The sequence below is a fragment of the Gymnoscopelus microlampas genome (genome assembly GCF_963454915.1).
Source record: "Gymnoscopelus microlampas genome assembly, chromosome: 9".
Lineage (NCBI taxonomy): Eukaryota > Metazoa > Chordata > Actinopteri > Myctophiformes > Myctophidae > Gymnoscopelus > Gymnoscopelus microlampas.
This window is the reverse complement of record NC_139946.1, coordinates 27,887,104-27,914,710: the sequence shown is the minus strand read 5'-3', so window position 1 is coordinate 27,914,710 and position 27,607 is coordinate 27,887,104. Positions and strand designations below refer to the sequence as shown.

Sequence of the window (27,607 nt, the reverse complement as noted above, 5' to 3'; positions counted from 1 at the left end):
TGGCCACCAAACCAGTATGACAGGAAAACAATGACTTGACTTGGTTTAGTCATCATGTCTGTAAATAACAACCAATGAGAACAGCTCTACAGAGACCCAAACAGAGACCTTATTTTCAGTCTGGAATTATGTTAAACCTCTTTTCCTTTCAGGATATTGAACACAACCAAGGTAGCATATGTGCATCTTAAATGCTTAGTGGATGTAACGTTGATGAAAAGGGTTGTATATTTTTGGAACTGATCTGTGTACATGAGCTGGCACAATAGGAGAAAATCCATTTCCATCCTAGCAATGACCCACTACTCTTAATATCTTCTAACATGAAATACTTGACAGATGCTCAATGAATGGAGCTTATAATCCACTTATATGGATGGATGAGTCTTTTGTTGGAACTTATTGTTCTCTGTCAGGGCTTTCAAAGGTAATCTTCGCCAGATGATAGCATTAAAGAAATCTCCCGATTGCATCACTTTTATTTTCGATCCCTTAAATACTTAACGTGCCATGAATGACGCACATAGACAAAGCAAAAAATGTCCTCGCAATTACTTTTAAAACACGTGCTTCTTTTAGACAACGTTATCATTTCCATATCGACTTTTTGCATGCCGAGCTTGACACAATATCTGGGTATATACTGTTCTCTAGTGTAATCCTGCTGTGTGCGCGTGTGTGTGCCCCAGTCTATGGTGTGTGCACGCGCGTGTATACGTGTGTATGTGTGTGTGTGTGTGTGTGTGTGTGTGTGTGTGTGTGTGTGTGTGTGTGTGTGTGTGTGTGTGGGGGGGGGGGGGGGGGGTGTGCATGGGTGTGTGTGTGTCATTAAATGGCATGCACTCTGACCTAAGGGTGCTGACCTTTTGGTCTCTCTATTAAGACGGGGGGGGGGGGGGGGGGGGGGGTGTTAAAGAAGCACAGTTACTTTCAAAAAATATTTTTTTATTAAACAATTTAACAAGTAGGCAAGTAGTTACCATAAATACAAAAGCAGATAATAAATTAAATAACGTGTTTGCCGCCAAGGCTTCAGCCTCTGGAGGCCATCTGTTATGAGCGGGGGTCTTGGCTTCTCCTGAGACATTAGCCCCATTGGGACAGGGCAGCTGAACTAAACCCCACAGCACCAGCTGTGAGGAATTAGGCTGCGAATAAATAATGGGGAAATGGGGACAGCTTTGGCAGTTTCACTGCTTTCCAAACGACAAAAAAAACACATGTTTGGTACACATGGAGGGAGACTTCTTCCGCAACATCAAGATGTTGACAAGAGGTGAATCTGGTATCATGTTCAAGGCTCAAAGAAGCTCTCGTTTTGCATCCTAAGAGGTATTGTAGCTTGGCACATTGCAGTTGATCCATTCGTTTCCTCTGTACATCCTATAAGGTCTCTTCAGTTGAGAGCCTGCGCCAGGATTTCATCTCCCTTTTATGAAACAAACAGAACAATTATTAGTCCACATAATAATAATTATTCTCACATTCTATCGAAATAAAATGTGTCACATGAATGAATCTGCCTAGGTTAGAAAATATTTTTTAAATCACTTCAAAGATTTCACCCTGAAAACAGGCGGTGTAATAAACAAGGTGTGTTCAGGTGAAGAAATCTCATTATGAAACGTTAGGAAAACAACGGCGACACAATGAGCCACTGCGTCCAGACTTACACATTGCAGCCAGGCAGCACCCTCTCTTGCTGTTTTGTCAGGCTGAACTTCCTGAAGAAGGCTGGAAATTTGAGTTTTGTTCTGGATTGGTTGACAGAAGGGCTGAAAAATGAAGAGAGTTGTTATTATTGTGAATTCCTCTGCAAAGTGTGCTATCTAATGTCGACTTCTGTGCATATTTGCTTGGGAATTTGGTTGTTTATTCTTATTGGGTGCAAGCATTGTGTGTGTGTGTGTGTGTGTACGTGTGTGCGTGTGTGTGCATGTGTGCGTGCCAAGCTGAACTAACCATTCTGCTTGAGGGGAAGGCTGTCCATTAGCCTCTGTGCTTGCCTCCTCTTCTTCAACCTCGCGTTGCAGTTCTTCCTCCTCCTCCTCTACCTCCTCGTTCTCTGGTATCTGATCCCATAGCCTGCTGTTCACCCACAGAGCTTCTTGCAGGCTGAGGCCACGACCTACACAGGTCACCCGTCGACAGAGAGGGCAGCTCACCGTGAGCAGGCCGCTCTTAGCCTGGGAGATGACCTCCAGGCACGGTGCACAGAAGGTGTGTCTACAGTGCAGCACCCTGGGGACACGGTCCTGCCGCGAGTAGGGCTGATAGCATACGCTACACTCCCTGTCCTCACACAGCACCATGGTCAGTCTGACACCCTGGGGGGGTGATGTACGCTAATGGATACCAGGTGTTGCGAGGATCAATACGACCCTGTGGAACCCTGTTGCCGATGGTGATGTCACTGATCACTGATCACTCTGTGGAATAAAAAGTTGTTTTAGTATGGTCATTAGAGACAGTATATGGTCATACAGCAATAGCACTTTTACACAGAGAATGTTTATTTGTGTGTGGGGGGGGGGGAAATACAAACACTGAAAGAGTTTGAGCTGGGTTTATTTTACTGTTATTTTGGCACATGCCGATTATTCTTGCAAAAACGTTTTCATCTTTGTTGTTATTCAAATTGGAATTTCATACCAATAACCTGATGCTCCTCCCACTATACATAAATAAACAGATATACCGCTTGAATGTTTACAGTGTAACACCTACAGGTCAAAGTTCAGATACTTGAAAGTGAATCAGAATAAGGTTAACCTATACATTAGTCATTCATTCTCAGTAAAACCGTTTAAAGACAATCCTACTCAGTTTAGTCTCCTGCTAAACACCACATCAATGGGAACAAGTCTCAAGTAATCCCAAAGCCACGCATCTTACTTACAGTTTAGACACCGGCTGCAGGTGTAGACTTGATGTTTGTTGAGGTCTGTGTTTCAGGTTAGTCCAGGGAAGAACACTGCAGAGGAAGAGAAGGAGGAACAAGAGGCAGCTATGCTGCTACTCTCTCTCTCTCTCCAGGTCGTCTTCAGAGCTGTCGTACTCAGAGCTGCTGCTGCCGCTGGTTAAAAGCGCTTGCGGTGTTGTGAGGGGCGGGACGAGGCTGTGTGCCTCTTCCCACAGGGCCATGCCCAACAGCTGTGGGAGCAGAGACAGCCGGGATGGGCTGTGACACACAGTGGAGGAGCACAAAGGCAGGGGGATCATGGGCTTCTCTGAACTCCCTGGCTGGTTGGCTGTGAGCTGACTCTCTTTGTTTTGTGTTTGACAGAGGGCAGGTGGAGGGAGGGGTGATGGAGGGTGGGTGGGTGAGGGAGGGGTGTTGGGGGATATGACGTAAAAGGTGATATCAAACATTCAAAGAGGGACAGTATGGCTCATTTGGAAATCAAATGAAATGCGCTCTGACTCTTGTTGTGCACGGATGTGATCTAGATTTGAGCGAACCTAATCTTCACTGGTGAATTAAACCAGAGAAGAGGCATTGTAGTGTAAGTAGATGTGACACATGTGGCCATACATAAATACTTGATTATTTATAGTATGAAAACATGAATAACCTGTGTATAAAATATAACACATTTAACACCCACATTGTTGTTTTTTTACAAAGATAGATCCTGCAGAGGAAATTCAGTTGCCAGAGACAGTGGCAGTGCTTATATTAAGCAGCAGATATGGTACCATACAAAGGAAGAAAGTGGATACAGCAACAAGTAGTGACAAAGAATCAAAGGTGAAGTAACAATATCAAACAACAGTATCAACAATATAGTACACAGATACAGCAGGGGTAGGGGGTCCTCAGAGTTACCACAGGGGGGCCGCCAAAAGTTTGTGTGATTTTTACTTTTGTTTACATTCATCAATTGAACCCTAGCATTCCTAGGTCTGGCTCACAACACATTGCGCTGCACATGTTGTGGTTGTGGGCTTGTAGATCGTCAGTCATCTCCATATTTGGGCAACACAGCACCGTCCTCCATTGACTTATTATGGTATACGGTGATGTCCCGTTCCTTATCGATCATCCGCCATGATTTTTCCGGGTCAACTCACTGCATAGAAACATTGGGAAAAGCCAGGTCTGTGCTCCTTTCTTGGATATTTTGTGGTTATGTGGATTTATATGCATGTTTTATGTCAGACAAATACATTTGCAAACTTCAGCCAAGTGTGTCAGCAGATTATAAGTAAAAATCTACACTTTGTGGACGTAAGAATGTCCATAAAGACCACCTGATGTCTGGACTAATAACCCTCAAGCATGGCCATCAGTTGAGTTCGAGAACATTTGCATTTACCTGATAAGAGTCCTGGTAGTAGGCTACTTTGTTTCATTGTTTGCTGATGCGCTGGTGTTGATTACCAACAGCCGTTGATATGTTGATATATATTATAAATACTTGCACCTGTTTTATTGCAAACTATCCCAAAACAACTGAATAGTTTAGGCCTACTTATTTTTGTCTTAAAATGTCAATAGTATGATAACTTTTGTGAAAACCATGTCCCTCTTTAGGGCACATGATTATTGTCAGAATCTTTGGAATATTTCGAATATTTTATTTGGCGGTCCCGCTTTCATTTTTAACAAGATCAGTGGTTGTTGCAATTAGCTGCACTACAAATACTTGATAAACCCAAAATGTAACAGTGTCAGTTAAGCATAAGGAACGTGTACGTTCCTTCATGCAATTCAAACGGTGAAAGCTGTGCTTTTTGACCCGGTGAAGGAATGGCAGATTCGGTGAATCCCCGAAATGCGTGTCTCAAAGAATAGGCCTATACATAAATTCACAATGATTCGAACGAAATACAGATGTTTGCGGAGACAAAAATTGGGCTCGTCCGGGATTTGAACCCGGGACCTCTCGCACCCAAAGCGAGAATCATACCCCTAGACCAACGAGCCACATGCTTGTATTGCTTGCAATGCTAGTATTTAGCAATGTAGAACATTAACGGCCGGACTATTGACACATTTTGAGAGAAGTAAATACAAACAACTACTAAATTATTGTCGTTATCGCGTCAGGAAAAAGTTATTTTCTCGTCAAAACGAGTTGGGTATTTCGTTTTTACGCCAAAACAAAATGTGTTTCGTGTCTTGACGTGATACCACATGCATAACGTCGTGAACTCAATTATTTGTCATTCGTCCGCCCCGCAGTTCACTGGACAGGACAACTGTATTTAGTAAACGTGTGGTCGCTATTCCTCCAAGCACATTCATTTTATTGTGTTGATCGCCACCAAAAAGACGGGCTCGTCCGGGATTTGAACCCGGGACCTCTCGCACCCGAAGCGAGAATCATACCCCTAGACCAACGAGCCACGTGTACTCTTCCACCGCGGAGTGGACAATAAACATGATAACGTTGTTCGGTTTAAAGGTAGTTTTAGACGAATTCTTCATTTAAATCATCGCCTAACTATCCTGCTTTGTGGGAGGAACAAACATCCTTTCATCTACGTTAATGACGTTAGCCATGGCACATTGAGCTGCATGCCATTGACATAGCCAAAGCGATTTTAAGGGCTTAACTAGCCTACCGCTGCTGCAGTGAATACCTCCGGTTACATTCCGTTTGCATTACTGCCCGCTGTTGCAACCCAGTGGATGCAACCGAAAACAAGACTAAACATGCATTTGTATGTAACCATTAACAGGTACATCAACATAGCTGTCTGTGTAAATAACTATGCGAACATAAGTTGATCTCGGGTTTCAAATGCAACTGTGCTATATCTTTGGATGTCGTATATTTTTACTTGTTGCGTTAAATTAACACATATGAGCTAAGAATGAAAAATGTACTTCCGGTAATGAGCTTCAAAGTAAGGCTACATGTCACCTGGAGTAAGTATTATCATACATAGAGTTAAAAATAATAGAGAGGGCACCGGAAATCCACTCCCATCCACTTTTATTGAGGTGCTCAATGCAACATTTGCATTGAGCACCTCAATGCAAGTTTAACCCAATAGTATTATTGGTTAAACCAGAGCCATTCCAGAGCAATTCAAGGAGAATTGCGTCACCTCTGTTAACTTCATCGGGCCAGGCCTTCTACATAGCCTTCTATTGGCGAATAGTGACAAAGCCCTACACCGGAAGTTTACAGAATGCACTGGAGTCTATGAGTGTGTGTGTGTGTGTGTGTGTGTGTGTGTGTGTGTGTGTGTGTGTGTGTGTGTGTGTGTGTGTGTGTGTGTGTGTGTGCGCGTGTGCGAGAGAGTGAGAGAGAGAGAGAGATCCACTCGGCGAGTGTATCGCAGAGGACCAGAAGGACTGATGGATGGAGAGGGAAGTCAGTTGGATTGGCAGCTCCCCCAAAAATACAGGTAAATCCGCAAATCACCATGTATGAGTACTTGATGTCATCCATATGACATAGTACTAACGTCACAGACGGCCTGGACTCCATATTTGGGCATGCATGCCTGACAACCATATTGGCATAATTGGTACACCTACATGACAGACAAATAGAGCCCATACATGGGCTTAAAGTGACAAAGACAGATGGACAGACACGTACAACGGGTATTGGGTAACCGGATGGGCATTCCCAACTTGCATCGTTCCCGACTTACATCATTCCCAATTAGGCTGGTGTGAGCTAGTCTATCGATGCACAAAATCTCTGTCTGTCTATCTGTGAGTGTGTCCCGCATATTTTGAGAACCGTCTGACCAAGTGACTTCAAATTTGGCATGTATATCACAGAAGAGCCAAGGGAGAGGCCAAGTGGGAAGTCTATATGGGTAGACCCTGTCGGTCAGTTGTCCAAAACCATAAGTCAACAAACCTCTACAGCAGTGGTTCTCAAACATTTTCATGTCAAGGACCCCCAAATTGACACATAGCACACGGACCCGTATGTGAAATATATACCAGGGACCCCCCATAAGAGAAGACTTTTACAACTACTGTACCCCAGTTTAATATGCATTATTAGGCCACAGACCCCCATTTGATACCATTTTGATATCTAGGACCCCCAATCTATTCTATACTGTATCATCAGTGTTAATTCAACTCTGAGAGTATACAAATGGAACCAAATGGATCCGCTAGGGTCCATTTGGTTCCATTTGTACGCTCTCAGAGTTACAGACACATAAGGGTCCATTTGGTTTCTAGCTATCAATCATTTGGCTTGGGACCCCCTGGAACCCACTCAAGGACCCCTGGGGATCTCCGGACCCCACTTTGAGAACCACTGCTCTACAGTATATCTAACTGTTTGTAATGTATGGAGATTCCTCAATATGACGTTGTAGTGTCATCATAGACTAGCTTCTGGATCTAGGTTTTATGATAATGGGTACGACTGAGTACTCTGACAGAGAGATACAGAGAATTGCATACCCCAACGGGTATCACCCTAGATCGCTTTAGTATCTTTGGTTCACTTGTTTTATTTTCCTTTTTAAACTTTTATTAAAAGTTACATAAGTTATTAGGCCAAAAATACTTTGAACACAATTAAGACAAGTTGTGTTTTCTTTTAGTATCTGTTATTATTACTAAAACTCAAAGTGGATTTTATTTTGAAGTCCTCTACCGGTAGTGATATTATTTGTATTAGAAGCTTACTTGACACATGCTTGACACTCAAGCTAGACGGGAGCCCAGCATCCATAGAATTAGAATAGGTAGGAAAATAACTAAATGACTAGCTGGTACACTTAAATTACTGTCAAAATACTGACTGAGTGTGACGGCCAAGACAAACCTTCACAGAACCAGCCCCATAATAACAATCTAAATCTACAAAGTAACTAAAGTTTTAAAGTAAAGTATAATATTTGCCTCGGTTCCGAGATGTACGGAGTAGAAGTAAAAGTATAGAACATTGGAAATACAAGTAAAAGTACCTCAAAATTGTACTTAAGTATAGTACTTGAGTACATGTACTTATAGTTACTTTCCACCGCACGCGCACATCCATCAGAGTGATACATTCTACTCATTCTACTTCTATGATGGGGTTAACCCGTAAACACAAACTAAGTTAGAGGTACATAGAAATCCAAAGTAGTTACGGAAGAAATATCCCTTTTGACAATGAGGCTAACTAACCCTTAAAAGTAATTTCGGACTGGAACCCCAAGTAACTGAGTTGGAAACTAAGTGCAAATTGTTCAGTTAGTTAGTTAGATAGTTGCACTGCAGAGGTCGTCAGGTTAGCTTGTTGGCTAACGTTAGCGAACTTGACCAAACAAAACCCATCCACTCTCATGTGAACGGCTGAATAACATCGTTTGACTGTAACTCCAATCTTTAGATGGAGGATTCATTGTTAAGGTAACTCATGATAAAAGTGATCAGTCACCTGTTGTTGGACTACAAAGTAATGCGAGTAGTGAAAGTACATATTGCATTGACAGTTGAGCCGTTATTGTTATCAGTGTTGCTATGTCACCATATAACCTCGTCTGGTGTGGTTCTGTTTACTTAGCACTGAAGTTATCCAGCAACCCAGGTTTAACTTGTCCTCCTCCTCCTCATCACCTGTATGTCTGTCCCTCCCCATCAGCTCTGTGCTGGCATCATGCGAGCCAGAGCTACAAGAACTGATGAGGCAGGTTAACATCATGGTCAACACCAAGAAGACTGAGTGGGAGAAGGACATTCAGGCTTTGGAGACACAGCTGCATAGTGGAGAAGAGGAGCTGCTGTCAGCCAAGAACCTAGTTGAGCAGAAGAACCTAGAGGTGATCCACACAGTAACATTATCTTCAAATGTAACTCTGTTACAAATGGAATAGGTTTCTATAATGGTGTTCTGACAGCTGATGATTATAAAATGAATAATATCCTTTTTGATATATTTATTATGAGATTCACTATTAACCACTTAAACTGCAGCATCGGTATTGTGGGGAAAGCATTCGCTGAAAATAGCAGATCGACAAGCTCACTGTGAGCTTGTCGATCGGCTATTTTCAGCTAAAGTTTTCCCCACAATAACAGAAAAAGAGAAAATACACTAGTATTAAGCCCTGAGGGACTCCGGTTACCCAAATGGCGTTTAAGTGGTTAACACCACATGTTCAACAAAGGTGTGCTACACTGTTAATGTTATAGCATATAGTTTAACTCCATCCATACAACCAGACGTTATCAAAGTTGTTACTCGTTGGCTTGGCAACTTGTTTTGGTCACATGGAGACTGGTCGTTGCAGCAGAGAGGTCTCCTCTTCTCTCGGTCCAAAGGTCAATAAGGTCATGCTTAGTCTCACCCAACCTCACTCAGGGATTATATATGCTTGCATGCTCAATATAAAGTGTATAGAGTATTACACAATCATATTATCAATGACTGTAAATGTATGATGGGCTTTTAATATCTGATTTCTCACCCCATGCCTTTCACCCTGATTCCTGAAAGATGCGTAAAGTCAGAGAGGCTGTATTGTCTCTGTTTGACTTCCAAGGCTATGGCTTTCAGATGCTGAAAGTGGTAGTGGAGAAGAAGTTGATGAAGGTGAACTAGGCTATGCAACAAGTGGCAGGCCTTTTGCGTTTGCAAGTGCATGTGAAGTTTTCATCTCCATGATGACGTGTGGGACTGCTATGAGCGGCGGTCTGGAGATGAGCTAATCCTCTCTAACAGTGAAGCAGACTAATGGAATGGCAGTTTTCCGGATCTGCTCTTATTTTGAATAGATACTCGATCATCTATATAAATTCCAATTTTTCAAAAATGTGAATTTAACCAGATTGGAGCATGGTTTGAGTTGTTATTAGTTGCTACTTTTGAATGAAAGCGTTGCCTGCCCTGGAGAGGGAGAGATGGAAGTTGCAGCAGTTCAGGATATATTTCCAGGATTTATCAAGTTGGTAGGGGTTGACACTAACGGCTGCCCGATTGCCCGGAGCAAGTCAAAAAATACTCAGGCAAGTGGAGTTTGCCGTCTGGTTGCCCGAACAGACAAGTGTTGTTGTTTTTGGTTTGTTTTTTTGTTTTCAACAACATAGAAAGTTTTATTATTAGTACGTACAGTATTACGTAATAGTCTGTCTACAGAGACTGGAGCTCAGTATGAAAGCCTGAAATTGCAATCGAGGGCTTTCATCTGCTCTTCTCTGTTATCCATGACTGATCAAACCAACATGGCCGAATACTGAGAAGCGCCATTGGCCACTCGGCCCAAAACATTGGACCTGAATGACCTGCAACGTGCCAAATAGAAGAGACCATCTAAGTGTCAATACCAGCAGCAACTCAATAACCCACACAGAGAAGAGCTTATTGAAGACCCTGCCCTGATGCGTTGGGTCGTGTCCCAACCCCCCCATATTTTTGCCAATTAAAGTTGACCTTTTGGCAAATAGGCCTCAGTGTCAACCTCTGCCGTTATGTTTTTAGCACAGGTAGGCTAAATGTGCATTTTCTGCATGGCTCTTCTGTTATTACACGTGTGTTTTTCTGGTAGTAGTATTTTACAGTGATGATACTATTGATGATACTATTAATAACCACTTTTCTAGAGATTTGGATTGTTTAGTTAATGAAAAACATTTGACTGGGGTTTTATAACATTACATGTTGGCAGAATCTCCTTTGTTGGTGTTTATTTTTGCTTGAAACAGTGACTTTGAGACCTGTTTCACAGTGAAATGTAAGTCAACGAGGAGACAATTTTGGAATATTAATTTCTAATCAATGGAGTTATATCTATCTAATCAATATTTGGAGTTCTATCATGGCAAGGTAACTGCACAACCCAAACAACAATAGTTGTTAACAATAGCCTCTTCTTCTTTGGTTAACTGACCCCAGGTTGGATCGCTTAAAAAGCAACTACAAGAGGTCCAGACTGGTAGACAAGAGCTGGTTAGCAAGTATGAAGAACAGTTGCAGATTGTCCGCAATGAGGTATGAGAAATTTGACAGTAATTGCAAAACAAAACAGTCAAACATTAAGCTGATAAAATAATTAGATGCATAAATATGTTTTTCAATAAAACAAATGCTTTTTTTTGCCAAACACCAGGGCTTTCACACACCTTGCAGATCCCTTGGTGGAGAATTATTGAAAAAGTATTGCTTTTAAAAGCACCAAACAGTTCAATAATTCCCCTTTTATCTTATATTATAACCTAAAATTGGAGATGTGACTCTTAAGAAGCCTCGTAATGTATTATTGGATCACTGACCAGGTGGATTTGATTGAACATAGTTATGATAAGGGCCATTGAATTAACGAACCATCTCGTTACTTCACACTGAAATAAGTAGTAATAACAGGTAAATGTAAAAGAAAATCCTGTATATACAATAAGTTGCACATACTTTTTTTCTGCCCTATTAGTTAACAAAATTACAGCGAAGTTATCAGAAGCTTCAACGCAAACATCTCAAGGATACCAGTGGAGGAGCAAAGAGTAAAGAGGTGGATTTCGAGTTGAGCCGCTTGACTGATGAGATCGAGGTATAGTACCACTGCTCCAGCCTGTTCTGTTCATCACTTAGTTTCTTGTCGACCCCACGTTGCCTTTTACTGCCATCTACTGGTTATGTGGAGCATAATTATTCTCAACTCTACAGGAGTATCACCGGCATTCTGCAGAGTGGGAGCAGCAGAAAGCCCAGTATCAGAAACAGCTGGCTTTGCTGGAGAACCAAAAGAAGGGCCTGGCAGACCAATTCACTAAAACAAAAGTAATGCAAAAATGTTAACCCTAAATGCCAGTTCACTTCACATAGAATGTCTTACGCTAAAACAAACTGGACACAAAGGTGATTTTACATAAGTTCAGCAATAATGATCTTGAGCAGGTATTTTACCTCTGCTTTCTTTGTGTGTCACTTAATGTCCAGTCCCAGGAGGCATCCAGGCAGAATGAGAGGGGGCACGAGGACTGCTGTTTGAGGCTACAGCATGTGCGTGCTCAACTGGAGAGAGCTCAGGACACACTGCACTCCCAGGAGCTGGAACTGGAGCGCCTCCGACACCTTCAGGTGCAGTTGGGACAGATTGAGAGTAGGATCCTACACAGGGAAGCAGAACTAGATCAAGTTGGCAGAACAGAACTTGGGATAGCAATGACTGATGCTGTGACCTTATTTTAGAAAAGAATGTAGTTTAGAATTTCAAATATAACCAGCAGTGACTTGTTACCTTGACAGCAATGTTCTACAGACTGGTGGGTAAAAATGATAATATTTGTCTTCTCACAGGGGCTTGTAGAGGGGAAGGGAGAACTCCATGCCTCGCTAGACGTCCAGGATGATACATTTACACAAAGCTCCAAAAATCAACGGCAAAAGCTACATAATGAGGTCGCCAGACTTAATCAACTGTTGCAAGCTAAGGAGCAAGTTATTCGGTAGGTGCGTTTTATCACATATTTGTGTGTATGATGTTTTGTATTTTATTGTTTTAAAGATATTTTTGGGGGCTTTTTCTGGCTTTATTTAGCCTGGCTCCAGCCCGTGAATCGCTAGCCACGCCCATTAAAAAAATATGTTAAGGCGATTCTGGTCTGGTGACGCTCTCATAGGAGGTCTCAGCCTCGGTTGAAAATCTGTACGACGAATCGGGATCGGGATAATCCAGTATGAACCAATCGCCAAAGAGTCTTTGAAAAAAAAAACTTTGGCCACGCCCCGATCTCAGCAATCGGCTGCATTGAGAGGGCTTTCAGACTGAATAATGGAGTGAAACGAAATGAAAATTCAGGCTGAGTGTCAGGCTAGGCTTTATTGATAGGAACAGTAGACTGACATGAAATGGAGGGAGAGAGATGGGGGGGGGGGTGACACGCAGCAAAGGACGTCGGGGTCGGGAGTCAAACCCGAGACCCGCTGTCAGACTGGATTACCAGCCTAGGTGCCCAGATGGTTACGCCAACCGTCCGGGCTATTTGTGTGTATGATTAGTTTATGAATCACTGATTGGAATGGTAAAAAGAAAGAAAGTTATGAACCATGAAGCCGTTTAACTGTGTATTCAATGAATGTCTGTGTCCAGGTCTCTGGAGGATTGTCTGACAGCCCACGGTTATGCTGGTGTAGGAACACTGAGACAGGATCTAGAGAAGATCTCAACGCAGCTCCACTGTGCCCGTGCTTGTGAGGCGCATCTCAAGGCCGAACTCACCCGGCTCAAAGAGAGGTGAATGCTAGCTTAGTGTGTGTGTCACACTAAGCCAGTACCGAAATCCTGAAGTCACTCGTTCATCCCCTGGGTCACTGAAGTCATTTCTCTGTGAAGAATAACATTGGGTCATCTTAGAATCGTCTCATATAAGAATTGTGGTCCAAAAAGAAACAAATTGTCCCGGCGCTATTGTCAGGGAGGTGGTTCTGTATCGTTTACGAACACAGTTCTTATATGACGCAATATTAAACATGTCTATGGGAATTCAGAATGGGGGAAAGAAACGTGATCCAGTTATCATGCGTAAATTACGTCAGACTTAGGTGCTCTATTGGCAAATGTTTTCCCTTTGGTGTTTGTTTAATTGTCTTTATTGCTGTGAGAATTGAAAGTGTGCCCATTGTCTCAGACTGGAGATGGTCAGCGGCCAGAGAGGAGAGCTCTCCAGGAAAGAAAAAGAGTTGAAACAGATCCAGGAAGAACGTGATTGCTCTGTTGCAGATGTGAAAAGGGTGAGTCATAGGAAATTTACGTAATACAATCACATTGTTTATGTTTTTGGTGAGATGCGTATAATTTTCACTTTTTAGTAAATGTCTTTCTGTAACTAGCAGAGTAACCTCTGCATCAGTGCAACTTATGAACCTATTGAAAAGATTATTCGTCACACAATGGCAAGATTATTTTTCTATTACAGTATTTAATTCAGTTCAATTCAGTTCCTTTATGACCCCCTGACCTGATCTGTGTGTATAACTGAGCCTTATGTGTGTGCAACTCTTAAACTCCCTGTAGCTCAGAGAAGAACTGCTGCGGGCCAAGGAGACGCACAGTGGAGAAGTGGAGGGAACGAGGAAGGAGGTGTCGAAGATGACCAGCGAGCTGCACCAGCGCGACATCGCCATCGCCACGCTGACCGGCACTGCCAGCAGTGTGGAGAGGCAGCTCCGCGAAGAGGCAGAGCGTGCGGAGCGTAAGGCATCAGAACTAAAGGTGAACAGAGATGAAATAAATGGTTGCACTTTGAAAGTTCGATCGATAGGAATATACCAAATATTTAGGAAACACAAAGTGTCCAGAATGGATGTTTAGCTTCATTAGCTTCATAGCTGGCATAGATTCTCCAAGTGTCTGGAACAAAGAAATCCATTGAGAAATTACATCACCAGGTTTAGGTCTGGTAGCTGAGACTGCCGTGACACTAATCACATAACCGTCATCGCTTCAATGTAATTAATGGGTTGTTGTGCTGAAAATGTTTAAATGGTAATAGTTCATAACGTTTTAAAGTTTTGAATAAGTAATTCAATCAGTATTTGCCTTTGCCTCCAAATAATTTATGGAGATTTAACCACTTAAGCCCTGGCCTATTTACGTCGTACGACGAATATTGAAAATAGCCAATTCTACCAGCTCACATCATGAATTTTTGACAATAATGTCTTCTCAAAATAGGGAAGCAGAGTTGAGAGTAATTTATGCAGAAATACTGTACGTTTGGCCAATGGTCTGCCAATAACAGTGGTGTGATGGGGAAGTTCAAGAGAAACTATAAAAAGTGCTCCTCTGAGCACAGGTCTCCACCAGGTCAGGTAGGTTAATGTGGCCTCCTGGTGGTGCTATACTTGGCCAATGTGAAAAGGGTGCCATTTCTTCTTAGGCCTTGCACGGCAATCGGACACTGCATTCATGATTTGAGGCATTTTGTTCAATTCTTTTTTTGGATAAATTAGACCTGCTGGGGATATAACAGGCCAATGTTAAAAGGATGGCATTTGTTTCTCAACTTCGTGTGAATGTGCGTGCAAAGTTTGACCACAATCGGACGCTGCGTTCATGATTTGCAGCATTTTGTTCAAAACAAGCCACTACTGCAAACTTTAGATGTGAATCTTAGCCAATCAGGATGGAATATGAAAAGTAAAACAGATCAGTCTTGATCACATGACTATAGCGTGAAATTTGGATAACATCGGAAGGAGTAATATAAAGAAATGTTTTCCATAAGTCGGCCTCCTGGTGGCGCTAAAAAAGGCAGATGTGAAAAATGCAGGGCAAAGGATTTTCCTTGGCGAAAAAAAGTTAGAATACGGAGAGACAGTCTATGCAATGTGGCCCTCTGGAGTGAGTGTGGAAATATAGTGACCCTCTCCATCATCAAAGTTGCTGATCTTTGGGTACTAACTAAGCCAGGACAAAAGCATCTCACTCTAGACTAGAGGCCTTCATTTGCTCTGGTTTTATAAATGATGAAACGGCTCTTCATCTTTCTTTATCTCTTCCTTGCTCAGGTCGCCCAGCTGCAGCTTGAGACCCAGAAGATTGAAAACCAGCATCTGAATGATCTGTTGGAGAGGCTGGAGACTCGATCACCAAAGGTTACAGGGTTGCTTGAATAGCATAATACGAATTCATCCCATCTCCGTCATTTTGCATTTGGCTGCCAGTTTTGACCTGATATCACTCTGCTCTCCTCCTAGAGGGGTGATTCCAAGCTGGCATCCCTGAGGGAGAGCTATGTGTCGTCACTGAGCAGCCTGGAGCAGGAGAACAGGCATCTGAGACAGGAGCTGGCTGAGGTCCAGGCCCGCCTCGAGACCACCACTCAGACCTGGCAGGATAAATATGACAGAGCCATGCATAGTCGGGCCAGGACCAGCCAATCACAGTCTTCGCAGGACAGGTATGGTGCATAGCATCCTCTCGCACGCACGCATGCAGCACAAAAACACTTTTAGACTTTAAATCAAGCAGTGCGGTCCTGAAGACTAGATCAGCTTTTTGACAAGCTCTTGTCCCTTTCCAGCAGCGACGATGTCACACTTTCCAAACACAAGGAGGAGATGCAGGCCATGAAAGCGACTCTGCAGGAGACCACCACTCGCTACGAGGAGGACATCCAGCGCCTCCTCAGACAGCTGGAGGCCCTCTCCCGTTCCTCCACGCAGCGTGCCCGTGGCCAGACCCAAGACAACAGATCTAAATCCCCAGCTGCCTACTCCGCTTCCACTTCCTCTTCTTCTTCCCGCTCGCGCTCCTCGAACACAGGGAAAAGGTCATCCGGGGCTGCAAACGTTGCACCTCCCATCGCGCCTCCTGCCACACCGGGTGATTCAGAACCTGTGGGCCGGCGCTCCGGTTCTAAGGAGGCTTTGAATCTGCTGGCCACTGAGGACATCACACAGGTACAGATATTGAGCGAGTAATAACTTAAGCAGAAGTTAAAGGGAAATGTTTCAGATTTTGAACCCAAATCCCATTGTTCTGATGTGAGGAGATATTATAGTGCGGAGAAAGATGCTATGTCTTCTATGTAGTTCTACCACGAAATGCAGAAGGTACGCCTGTGACGTCATATGCGTATTGCGTAGACGCAAAACGACACATTTGACGTCATCTGGCTTATTCTACCGTGTTTTGCGGGATAAATACACGGAAAACAGAGTATATAGAACGTTTTCCTTTAAGGGTTAATAACGAAAACTTGAACGGCACTGTTCTGAACCAAAGTTACATTACATTTTTATTCAGAGATGTCCTATGTGTTTTGCATTCAAAGTTCTCTCATTCTCCCTGGAAAATGATTAGAATGAATAGATCTGGGAAATGTAAAATGTGGCAGACCCTTTGTTCAAAAGCCACTTCAAATTAGCATTAAAAAGCTACTTAAAAAGAATGTCCTTCCTTCCAGACCTTAAATGAAGTTGAATGCAGTTGACCTGGCAAGGACTAGACCTCTTCAAATGTAAAGTGCAGTCATGAATATGTTAAAGCCGCAGCATAACTAATGGCTCATTACAGCACCATTATTAATGCCTTGCAGAGCTGTTTCCTTTTTAAAGGTCTGGTCACTCGAACTGAAATGCCTTTAATTTCCAACTTCAGCAATGAAATTGGAAAGACATGCACTTTTAACAGAAGACATCCTCATGTTTGACGAGTTCCCAGTGTTTACTGTTTAAATTTGTTCATTATACCCATTGGGATGTGTGCGACTGTGCGATTTGCATAAGCAAGGTTCTGTTGCACTATACTATACCAGGGGTTCCTAAGCTTTTACAGCTCAAAAGAGAAATTTGGTGTCTCCCCGGTAACCAAACGTACAAAAATACTGTACATTTTGAATGAATCACCTAAGCCCTATTTCAAAAATAGTGAAAATAGCCAATCTACAAGCTCACAATATGCCACGTTGTGAGCTTGTAGATCTGCTGAATATTTCTGAAATGCTTTGAATTTGTCTTTGACAATATTAGTTTTTTGTGTTTTTCCCCTTAATTGTTTTTTTTGTTTTGTTTTTTGGGGGGGGGAGAAAAATGTACTTGCGACCTATAAAAACATGTCCACAACCCAAAAAATGGGTCACCACTCACCACCCTACGTTTGGGAAACACTGCATGACCATACCAATGTGCACTTTAGACATGTGTGTTGCCCCTGTTCTCCAGGACCTTTCATCATCTGCCTCGGCTGCCTCTCGCTTCCTGGACGAGGAGAACGGCCAGTATGAGGAACTGCTGCAAAGGATGGACACCCACATCCAGGGCATGAGAGAGGCACACGTGAGGACAGTGTCCAAATACCTACATAGTGGCTCGGGTCCTGGCCCTGAGCAGACCTCTCCTGGACACAGCGCTCCGTGATTGGATAGAACACATCACTATGTGAAGTAAAGGCACTCTTAGGTAAGATTCACTGTTAAATTGTACATATTGGAGAGTAGCAGGGCGGAATTTTGCCGTTTTCAATACACGATAGTGCACTTGGTGATACAAGCGCGAAATTTGGCACAGATGTCCTTCATATGACCCTAATTGATAGTCAACCTCTGGCCACGCAAAAATCCTAAGATTTCAAGATGGCCACCACCAGTTTTCAAAATGGCTGCAACTGGGCCAACATTTTGGACTATATCACTTTGCTGGGGCTGTAAATCTTTGATTTTCCCCTTATTTTAATATAGGAGAATATGTTCTGAAGGTATTTCTACCAAGTAAGATAAAAAAATATATATTAGGTTCCAATATGGCGGCATCTTTTCCAATATGGCTGCCGATAAATTGCATAAATGTACATTCACATGAGCTTGTAGCACATGTATTTTTTTTATTAATTACCATACACAGAATCAATTTATAGCACATTTTAAAGTGATTTGGTAGCTTTTTAATGACCTATGGAACAGACTTTTCAATATGTTCACCAATAAATACAAAAACTTAGATAAATATAGGGATATTTTCTCAAACAGGTGCTGACCTTTTTCTCTTTCCATGGAAGGACAAAACTGTATGGCATCTGCTGAACGCATGAAAGAAGCAAAGACCTGATGACTTTGATCCAATAGCTGATGCATTTTCATGAAGGGGGATCCATCTGAGGTCCTTCGACAGCTTTTTCAAGCCAAGTCTTTGTGTCTGGGTAGCTCAGTCGGTAGAGCTTTCACCTTCGGATCACATGGTCATGGGTTCGATCAGGATCAGTGTATGAGTAGGTACAGTGAGTGTGGCGCTCCACCTCAGCAATACCAGGGGGTCTATAAGACCCCTGCGTTCTCAGCTGATACTGACAATAAGTCTCAGACTTACTTAATATGAACAAGTGCAACTGCTATGACAACAATGTCAGTATCTGAGCTGCGAATCATGATGTGTCAGATGCTATCCTCAGCAGCTCTGCCTCAGATACTGACATTGTTGACATAACAGTTTCACTTGTTCAAAGACTTGGCTTGAATTAGCTGTGGATTGCCTTTGGAAGGAGGGAAGGATCTCAGATGGATCCCGTTCATGAAATTGCATCAGCTATTGAATCAAAGTCATCAGGTCTTTGCTTCTTTCATGCATTCAGGGGATGCCACACAGTTTCGTCCTTCCATGGAAAGGGAAAAAGGTCAGCATGGCAAACAACTTCTCCAAATTAGGTTCAACACCTGTTGCAATAAATGATAAACATATGCAAGTCATTGAGGAGTTCATAGTACTCATGTACGATAGAACTTCATAGAAGTAGTTCCTACAAGGAAGTGAATGCAACTGAAGTGCATTCCAAACAGGACATATATGGGGCCAGTCACTCTTGTGCAGTCCTGTTTGCCAAATTATGCCAGAAGCTGACAAGATGTGGATGTAAAAATGTTCTGGACACTGAAAATGCTTTAAGTTTGGACTTATCTGCACACCCCTCTATGGTTGCAGTTGCTAGTACACTGGCCTGTCACTTGCCCAGCCACCATTGTAAATGAGAATGTGTTTATAATGACTTAATAACAAAACAAAAAGTAAGCACTAAGCTTTACCAAGCTAATAAATCACTTTCAAATGTTCCATAAATGGATTCTGTGTATGATAATTAATACAAATACATGTACTACAAGCTCATGTGGATAAATCATAAGCAGATGCACATTTCTGCAATTTATCGGCAGCCATATTGGAAAATATGCCGCCATATTGGAACCTAATGTTATTTTTTATCTTACTTGGTAGGAATACCTCCAGAAAATATTCTCTTATATTAAAATAAGCCCCAGCAAAGCGATATAGTCCAACACATTGGCCCAGTTGCAGCCATTTTGAAAACTGGTGGTGGCCATCTTGAAATCTTAGGAATTCCGCGTGGCCAGAGGTTGATTATCAATTAGGGTCATATGAAGGTCATCTGTGCCAAATTTCGCGCTTGTATCACCAAGTGCACTATGGTATCAAAATTCCGCCCTGCTAGAGTTGGTGACAAAAGGACTGCAGGCAACACAGGTTGTAAGCTGGACTTACAAGTGTATGGTTCTGCACCCCATGGTATTTAAGAGACTTAGGGCTATGTATGCTTGAAACATCGGGTAATGTCAAACTTTCCAAAACCTGCAATCCAAAAGTCTAGGTCTTCTTTCCACAACGACTGGCCAGGGCTTCTGCACCTCTTTTGATATACGAGACTCTTAGCTCCCCTATCTGCTCTCTATCTAACACAGAGTTTGCACAATCATTCATCTCAGAACAGTATGGTAACATAGGGACCTTTTGTGGTCCCGCGTTGGGACCCATCAGAGAGGGCATACAGTGCAGTGTCTTCTGTTTCATAAGTGTGCACTCCAGCGACAGCCATCTAGGCTGAATCATATAAAGTAATGAAGTGATGTTTGTATTGTTTAACGGAATTAGCACAGATTTCGCTGCCTTTCATTTGCATTGCTCCATTTCCTCTCTCCTTAAATTGTATTTATGTCAAATTAAATATGATCTTTTTTTTTTTTGTTGTTTGCAATGAGCAAAGAAATGTGTCATAGCTTGTGATGCTGTGAGGATTATAAAAGAAGATATTTTTTATGGTTTTGATTGGGGAGAACTAGCAGTATGTCATCGTTACTGTCTGGGATAAACATGCAAAATGGGTGGGTCCTGATAGTTCCCCTGGGTCAGGTCTTTCTGTGTGAATACATTCTTTGCACCGGGCTAGTCATCCACCGGAGAAAAAGAATGTCGTAGCGAGCCAAAGACTGATCATCCTCGCCTCGCTGTGTTATGACTTTGAAAATATCATCTCTGGTCTGAGATCCCAGGGAGCAGGGAAGGTGTTGGTGTTGGTGGTGGGCGGCTTGTAGTTATCCTCTTCCCCCTTGCTACCCATCTTCCAAACACCCCCTCCCCCTCCCCCCTTCAGGGTACCCTCTGGAGGCCCTCCCACTTGTCTACCAAAGCTTCAATGGAGGAATGTGCGCATCGTGCCAATGCTGTCACGAACCTCCCCCCGCACTCTCGCTCATCATCATGAGAACGCTTATGGAATGTTAATATCAACCATGTGGGACGCTGAACTTCAGAAATGCTGCAAGGGGGAGGGAGGGAGGGTGGTGTGTTATTGATGTCCTAATGCAGCTGACACTGATGGTGTGAGGATGTGAAATAAAGGGAACGTAAGTCCCAATTTGTTAAATGTGTTGTGCGTTTGGTCTTTTCTTGTCTTCTCCAGATGAGGGATTTTTGGAAACGTGTGCAGCGGTTTCTCAATCCAGCGGTTTTCACTCGGGTATTTGGTATTTGGTAACCCTCGTTACCAGCACTGAGGCCCAACAAACAGGACTGTGGAATTTGGCAGGGCAGACATTCCTCTCTCTCTCTCTCTCTCTCTCTCTCTCTCTCTGTGTGGAGTGAGGTGAAAAGGTTTTGATTTGTGGAGATTCCTTCAAGGGGCCTAGAGTGAGGGGGGAATGCGAACGGCTGATTTAGGACAAGGGAACTTTGGATGGCATACAGAGTGCAGACCCAGGCTTTCACTTCATGTTGATTAGCTACCTAATGATCCATTGAAGACATTTGTTCTAGGCTGCATAATGATGGTGTAATTGCTAAATTGAGTGGTTAGATAAATTAAGTTACGCTCGTTAAGCTATTACAGCAATGCTATGACAGTAACTAGAATGTTTTTGCAGCCTCATTCTAAGTTATTCTTGAATGTTAACCTTCTTTCATTTGATCCCTTTATTTTATGTAGTGTATTACCATTATGATACACAGTAATAATTCTTGAACTTAATGAATTACATTATGTTGCTAAACTATGCATTTAGTCTCAGATCTTAATAGCAATTTTAGGTAGTTGTGTAGTTAAGAAATGACCGAAAATGGCCATAAAACCTCCTGATTCTCAAAAAGAGCAATTGAGGCATTGGACAATGTTCTACTAATTATCATCTGCTTACAATTTGTTGAGTTTAAACATTAAGTTATATGGAAAAGGAGCACATCAATGAAATAATTGTCCCAAGCCTTAACTGCCCTAATGATAATGGACAGCAGAGGGCGCAATTATATACCGTTCTAAAGTTCTAAGACTAAGAAATACTATTGCCAGCATGTAGGATATACCACAGGAATTGGTTCTGGTAAAGGTGCCACATGTAACATAGTATAACTGAAGCGCCAATAATAAATCAAGCTCTAAGCTAAGGCATTATCGTCTCAAAATGTTAATTTGACTTGATTGACTGTGATAGCTCATCAATTTTGTTTCCTAAAGGCCTTGATTTGAAAGCGGTTGATCAGTAGGCCAAGATCACTGCAGCAATGTCCACAGTATGTCAATTGACTAATCTTTATTTAATGATGATGCCATACTACAAGACTAGATAGATAGCCTACTTTACATTGACTTCAAATAAAATGACATCACATCACAAGAGTCATTCAGTTGAAGTTGTGCAATGGTTTGGATTTCCTCACACGCAAACAGTTTGTTGGATGTGCAACAGTCTAACCGTATTTCAGCGGGGTGCCTCCACTTGCAGCCTGCATGTAACCTAAGTCACTGACTTGTCACCTTGCAGTCAATGGAAGACGTTCACAGTATTCCAGTCCTCCAAAACGACTGTACCCTGGGAATGCCATACCGTACACTTTGGACCCACTGCCGTGTAGTTGACATTCTAGAGAGCTATGTTTCTGACGTCATTAAGTCTGTGGAAAATACTTCACATTCTGTTGAGTACAGGCTCTGCTGAAAGTTGCACTGGGTGATTTGACCTGAGGCAGAGTGTTTATTGGCCCCTGACCCTAATGAGTAACAGACATAGGCAACATCGACATCGCCCACGTGAACGCAAGCGTCCGTACTGTGGGCATGTCATGATAGGCAAACATTTGGCGAAAACAGGCGAACATTCAGCAAAAATAGCCAATCTACAAGCTCACTTTGCGTCGCAACAGATCAGCTATTTTCGGCAAAGTGGTTTATTCTAGAGGGCGAAAAGAAGGGACCAAGTATAGACTTCTGGGGGACCCCAGATAACAAAGTGTATATATAGGGCTACGGTTAAAACTCTTTAAGTGCTGTTTAGCGTATATTGTGTCATCCATTAATATACACAAATGTTAACACTGTCCATGGGTTGTGGTCAGCCAGGAATAACTGCGCTATCTGCTCTGATGTACTCGCAACCGCAAGCAGATGTGTGTGTTTTTAGAGATATTACACTGACTGGATCCCAAATATAGCATGAGCACACCTACACATCTTCAAGGGCAACAACAACTGCCCCGACATAAAAGCTGTGGGATGAGTCGATGAATCAGATAAAGATTGCTCAATCCAATAAGGGAAAAAGTGCACATAATCCCAACAATCTAGAGAGAGAGCGAGATATAGTCTCAGGTTTTTGGTTATAGAATTATACCAAATCGCAGAGATCACGACACGTCATGCAGATGGAATGAAGATGTGGATAGCGTTTGTGAGGAAAGATCAGTTATCGCTTCAAGCTACAATAGCTGAGAGTCAATGCAGCTCAGTGAAGCTCACTTTGGCCTGGGAAGTGCTGGAGACTGCCAGGGGATTCCAGACCATGAGAAGTGAAAACATATCTGATGCTCCAAGGGATAGTTGGAGGTTGTAGTCAAAACATATGTGCTTGGATTGACAAACTGGCGCATGCCATTTACGTAGCTATATACAGTATCTCAGCATTTGATTTAAGGTCAAACACTTGTGGAGCTTGTTAATCTTATCAGGACCCGCTGTGGATTTCTATTTGTTGCAACTGGGGATGTTTTCATAACTTCCCAAACAAGGAATTGTGTTGTTATAGTGCAGAGTTAGTGCAGAGTAAATACCTTCAGAGAGAGAGAGAGACTCAAAGTCATCTCTTCTTTCTCTTTGCTGTTGCCCCTTTAGAAGACTGATATCAGTATGTAAAACATACATATAAGACATTGCTGTACATTGTTGAATACAGCAATTAAAATTGAAAGAAAACATGACAATATCGACCGATGAGCTCCAACGTACACACACACAGGAGTTCCACCTTGATGGAACTTGATGAGTGATAAGTGTGCAATGTCAGGTGAATGGCTGAACTTCCTCAACAAGATAAGAAGCGAAAGGCACTTTTCCCACGATTGTTACTGCCTGCATGCATTCTCTATCACACATTCCATAGCAGGGCCTCAGAGAGCATGCCTGTGTGTGTGTGTGTGTCTCTCTGTCCTTGTCCCACTTCCACGTCCCTTGTTTCGATGGGAATGCCTCATTGTTCTTGATTCTAAGCGTGCCAGCGGAGGGGACGAGGGTTGAGGGTGTGGGCGCAGGTTAGCCGGACTTGTCCAGTGCCGTGAAGCTCCAGACATTCACTACAGGATACTTGGAATGCCGTTGAGACAGAGGGGCGCGTTATCAGCGTGCGTGTGCTGGTTGCTCAGCGGGCCTGCCCCATGCCAATGGAACTGTGCCAGAGGGGCCAAGAGGAAAAAAGACTCATTCCTCTTAAGCACAATGACCCATAACCAGACTGAGACCATGTTAAATATGTGTCTCAAGTGGATATGTCCCAACAATGGATAGGAAGACCACTTCGGTGAGAGTCAGAGTCCCATACCTTGACTGGGTCATAGATCATAATTGTAGAAGACCCTACGGCCAGTAAGAGTACGTCAAACTCCTTTAAATACTTTAATGTAGTTAACAAGGGTTGGTTTTCCTTTGCCTGGAAAGCAAAACTTTGCGGTTGTGAGGTCACACAATATTTATTTATTTATAAATGTTTTAAGCATTTTTGCTTTACTTAGATGGATTGAATTTTTGGAGAGACAGGAAGCTGAGGGCAAAGAAGGGTGAAATACATGCAACACGGGTCTCCAAGTGGAATGGATCTGGAGTTGTTGTGATTATGTTGTCGATGCTACGAATGGCACTAGGTGTCACATGGACAGACCACATCAGAAATGTGGTCCTTTACGGCAGGACCCAAACAGTGGGTCGGGACCCATGTTTGGGTCATGGACCAATTTTTATGGGTTGCGAGTGAATGTCCCCTTTTCTTTTCCTACATTGAAAAAACAAATATTTAAAAAAGTAAAAGAAAAAAAATCCCAACTTTTCATCAATTTAAATAAAAAATAAGAATCTATACATTTACATAAATACATTTAAAAGACGTTTAAGAAGCTTCGCGACACTTTGTGAGCTTGTAGATCTGTTATTTTCACTACTTTGGGTCCCGGGCAAACATCTAATTTCTCTTTTGGGTCTTGAGCTATAAAGGTTTGGGAACCACTGCTCTATGGGGACCTACCACGGGTCACAGACAAAGTCAAAGAGAGAAGGATGGGCCTGGGCCGGAGTGTGACGGTCCAGGCCATAGATATAGAAACCTAGATACCTCATTGGCCTCTGCAGTTCGTTGGAGCAACTGGTATCGCAATACCCTTGTATTGCTTCCGCCCTCAGTCGTGTGCGTCACAGAAGGGGCCGTTCAGTAGGCCTCTGATTGGCCTACCGAACGTCCCCTTCTGTGACGCACGCGACTGAGGGCGGAAGCTGGTGCGCGCCCGAGATACAGACGCCTTAGAGCCGGAGGAGGCGTCTACCTTTATATGTCTATGGTCCAGGCACCCTAGGCTGCAATGCCAGCCTGACAGCGTGTCGCGGGTTCGACTCCCGTTCCCGACGACCTTTGCTGCGTGTCACCCCCCCCTCATCTCTCCCCATTTCCTGTCAGCCTACTTTCCCTATCCCTCTCTAAATAAAGGCATAACAAAAAAAAAGAGAGAGAGAGAATGATGAGGCTGTCAGGACACTATCCACTTTATTGTCACATAACAGGTTTACAGAAGTAAAGACTTGGGTGAAATTCGTTTTCGTGCATATTAGTTCAGGCACCCGGAACTAGTGGCAAGCAAATTGACTTATGGGAGCCAACCCAGGGCAAAGCCAGGAAAGGCAAGGAGCGCACCACCTACGTAGATGCACTGCGGCGCGACAGCTTTGCTAACCACACTGTAGAGCTCAAGACCCTGATGCTAGATAGGAGAGTGTGGAGGCAGCGATTCAGGAGTCCAGAGTTGGTGTTGGCTAGACCGCACTCTCGCATCGCATCATGTTGCGCATGATGCGCTATCCGGTTAATTAACCATGGGCCTCTGGGTCGAGTTCATTATTTCCATCCAACTATGTAAATTCCCCTGATGATTTATTATAACACTTATCATTGTTATTTATTGAGTCCTGGCTTTATGACATTGGCTTTAATGGACATTTTTTAAGTGAGTGCAGAGCTAGTTGAGAAGCACAGGTGTAGACTATGGTACTAAGTTAACATCTCCTTAAATTTGTTCCTAGAAATTGTTGAAGTTTTCATTTCTCTTTCAGTCTCATGGGACAGTGTAAACAAACCTTCATGGAAAGTAGAGCATCTTCTTGTTGATATGCCGTCATAACAGGAATGCTTTGATGCTGCGGTTTGACCGGGGTTATGTAAAAACTGTGGAGCTTCTCCTGTTGTTTTCACAACTAATGAGGGCATCCATTTGGAAACTCTCCAGCAATTAGTTCGGAGTTGCCCTGGAGCCACGAACATCCCCGGCTAACCCCACTCGCTCCGGTCTTTGGCATCAGCACCTGTTATGTAATGTCAAGACTCCTGTAATGTCATCCAGGATTTTGATTTAGTGCGACCTAACCTTTGTGCGCTGTGTTTTTGTGCAGCAAGATTGCGGAAGTGAACCACAATGTAATTCTATATGCACTGTGAAATCCTGAGGGTATTTAACTGTGAGAGTGTAAACATGGACAGGTCCTTTTTTACACTCTCAGAGTTAAATTAACACCAGGGCAGTTGTAGCTGAGTGGCTGTATAGAAATCGGAAGGTAGCTGGTTTGCCCCCCCCCCCGGCTCACCCAGTATAGTACATGTTGAAGTGTCCGTGAGCAAGACATTTAACCCCTAACAGCTCCCCCTCGTGTGCTCCTCAGAGCCATCTGAGCAACCTGCAGCTTCTGGGTGAAGTGGTAAAAGCAATTTACCCAGAAAATGCTCACTTTCCCTTTACTCCCTTACAGTGGCAACTGGTAACTAATGGCCATTACAGTTTATCGTTGGTGATATATGGCATATTATACTCATTGTGGTACATGACCTCTCATCTTTTATATGCTACAATACATTATTCATACATTTAAATGAGGTGATTGTTTTACTTTGCAGGGGAAGTTGGATGGCTTTCAATCTGATTTGGACAAAGTTTGTAAATTGGGTGCCCTTGCCTGAAAAAAATACCCTACAGAAAAGGAACAATGTCTACATGTATTGCTGTGATCTGGACTGCGCAGGCATCCTGGGATTCATTGATGAATTGACATGGGGAATTGTCGGTTTACATTCTTTCAGCGGTATTGACGTACACAGCTGAAAGTGTTTTGATTAGTTCGTCTTCTCGCAGAACTGCCTGAAGTAACGCCCTTCCTCATTTCCAGTTTTAGAAGTGCAGGGCTTGTAAAACACACTCCCCAATTCATGTCACTACCTGTAACTTAAGGCACATTCCAAAGTGATCTTCATTCATTGTTGAAACTTACAGTAATTTACTACACATGTCAACTTACTTTCTATTATAAATGATATGGTCTCTCCTTGTATAATAAGGTTTATGTTACTCTTCTTGTTTTCATCCTTCAGACCAGAGGTTTCTAATATATCCAG

The 27,607-nt window shown here is 42.9% G+C and overlaps 2 protein-coding genes across 3 annotated transcripts; one reads left to right on the top strand and one right to left on the bottom strand.

Annotated features, from left to right (window-relative positions):
• Positions 1–970: 970 nt before the first annotated feature.
• On the bottom strand, positions 971–3,049 carry LOC311052328 (uncharacterized protein). Its single transcript, XM_084067227.1, has 4 exons — positions 2,900–3,049; positions 1,963–2,429; positions 1,674–1,775; positions 971–1,429 (listed from the first exon to the last, which is right to left on the bottom strand). The coding sequence occupies exons 2-4, from the start codon at positions 2,310–2,312 to the stop codon at positions 1,384–1,386; spliced, it is 498 nt and encodes a 165-aa protein (XP_083923353.1). The 5' UTR covers positions 2,313–2,429; positions 2,900–3,049; the 3' UTR covers positions 971–1,383.
• A 4,986-nt stretch (positions 3,050–8,035) lies between these two features.
• On the top strand, positions 8,036–21,026 carry cep63 (centrosomal protein 63). Of its 2 annotated transcripts, XM_084065701.1 has the most exons (15): positions 8,036–8,332; positions 8,565–8,742; positions 10,815–10,910; positions 11,347–11,466; positions 11,583–11,696; positions 11,856–11,996; positions 12,216–12,364; positions 13,009–13,152; positions 13,547–13,649; positions 13,933–14,130; positions 15,429–15,515; positions 15,618–15,820; positions 15,944–16,322; positions 17,586–17,822; positions 20,797–21,026. In XM_084065701.1, the coding sequence occupies exons 1-14, from the start codon at positions 8,313–8,315 to the stop codon at positions 17,778–17,780; spliced, it is 2,127 nt and encodes a 708-aa protein (XP_083921827.1). In that variant the 5' UTR covers positions 8,036–8,312; the 3' UTR covers positions 17,781–17,822; positions 20,797–21,026. The 2 variants fall into 2 exon arrangements, with proteins under 2 accessions (XP_083921827.1, XP_083921826.1); XM_084065700.1 differs by having other exon boundaries at positions 17,586–21,026.
• Positions 21,027–27,607: the final 6,581 nt, after the last annotated feature.

Excerpts from the sequence above, each read along its gene's own strand:
- cep63 (XM_084065701.1), top strand. The coding sequence starts at position 8,313 with ATGGAGGATTCATTGTTAAG. Across the intron at positions 8,743-10,814 it reads TTGAGCAGAAGAACCTAGAG|GTTGGATCGCTTAAAAAGCA; the intron begins GTGATCCACACA and ends AACTGACCCCAG. Across the intron at positions 14,131-15,428 it reads GTAAGGCATCAGAACTAAAG|GTCGCCCAGCTGCAGCTTGA; the intron begins GTGAACAGAGAT and ends TTCCTTGCTCAG.
- LOC311052328 (XM_084067227.1), bottom strand. The coding sequence starts at position 2,312 with ATGGTGCTGTGTGAGGACAGGGAGTGTAGCGTATGCTATCAGCCCTAC. Across the intron at positions 1,776-1,962 it reads CCTTCCCCTCAAGCAGAATG|CCCTTCTGTCAACCAATCCA; the intron begins GTTAGTTCAGCT and ends TTCATTTTTCAG. Across the intron at positions 1,430-1,673 it reads GTGCTGCCTGGCTGCAATGT|GGAGATGAAATCCTGGCGCA; the intron begins GTAAGTCTGGAC and ends GTTTCATAAAAG.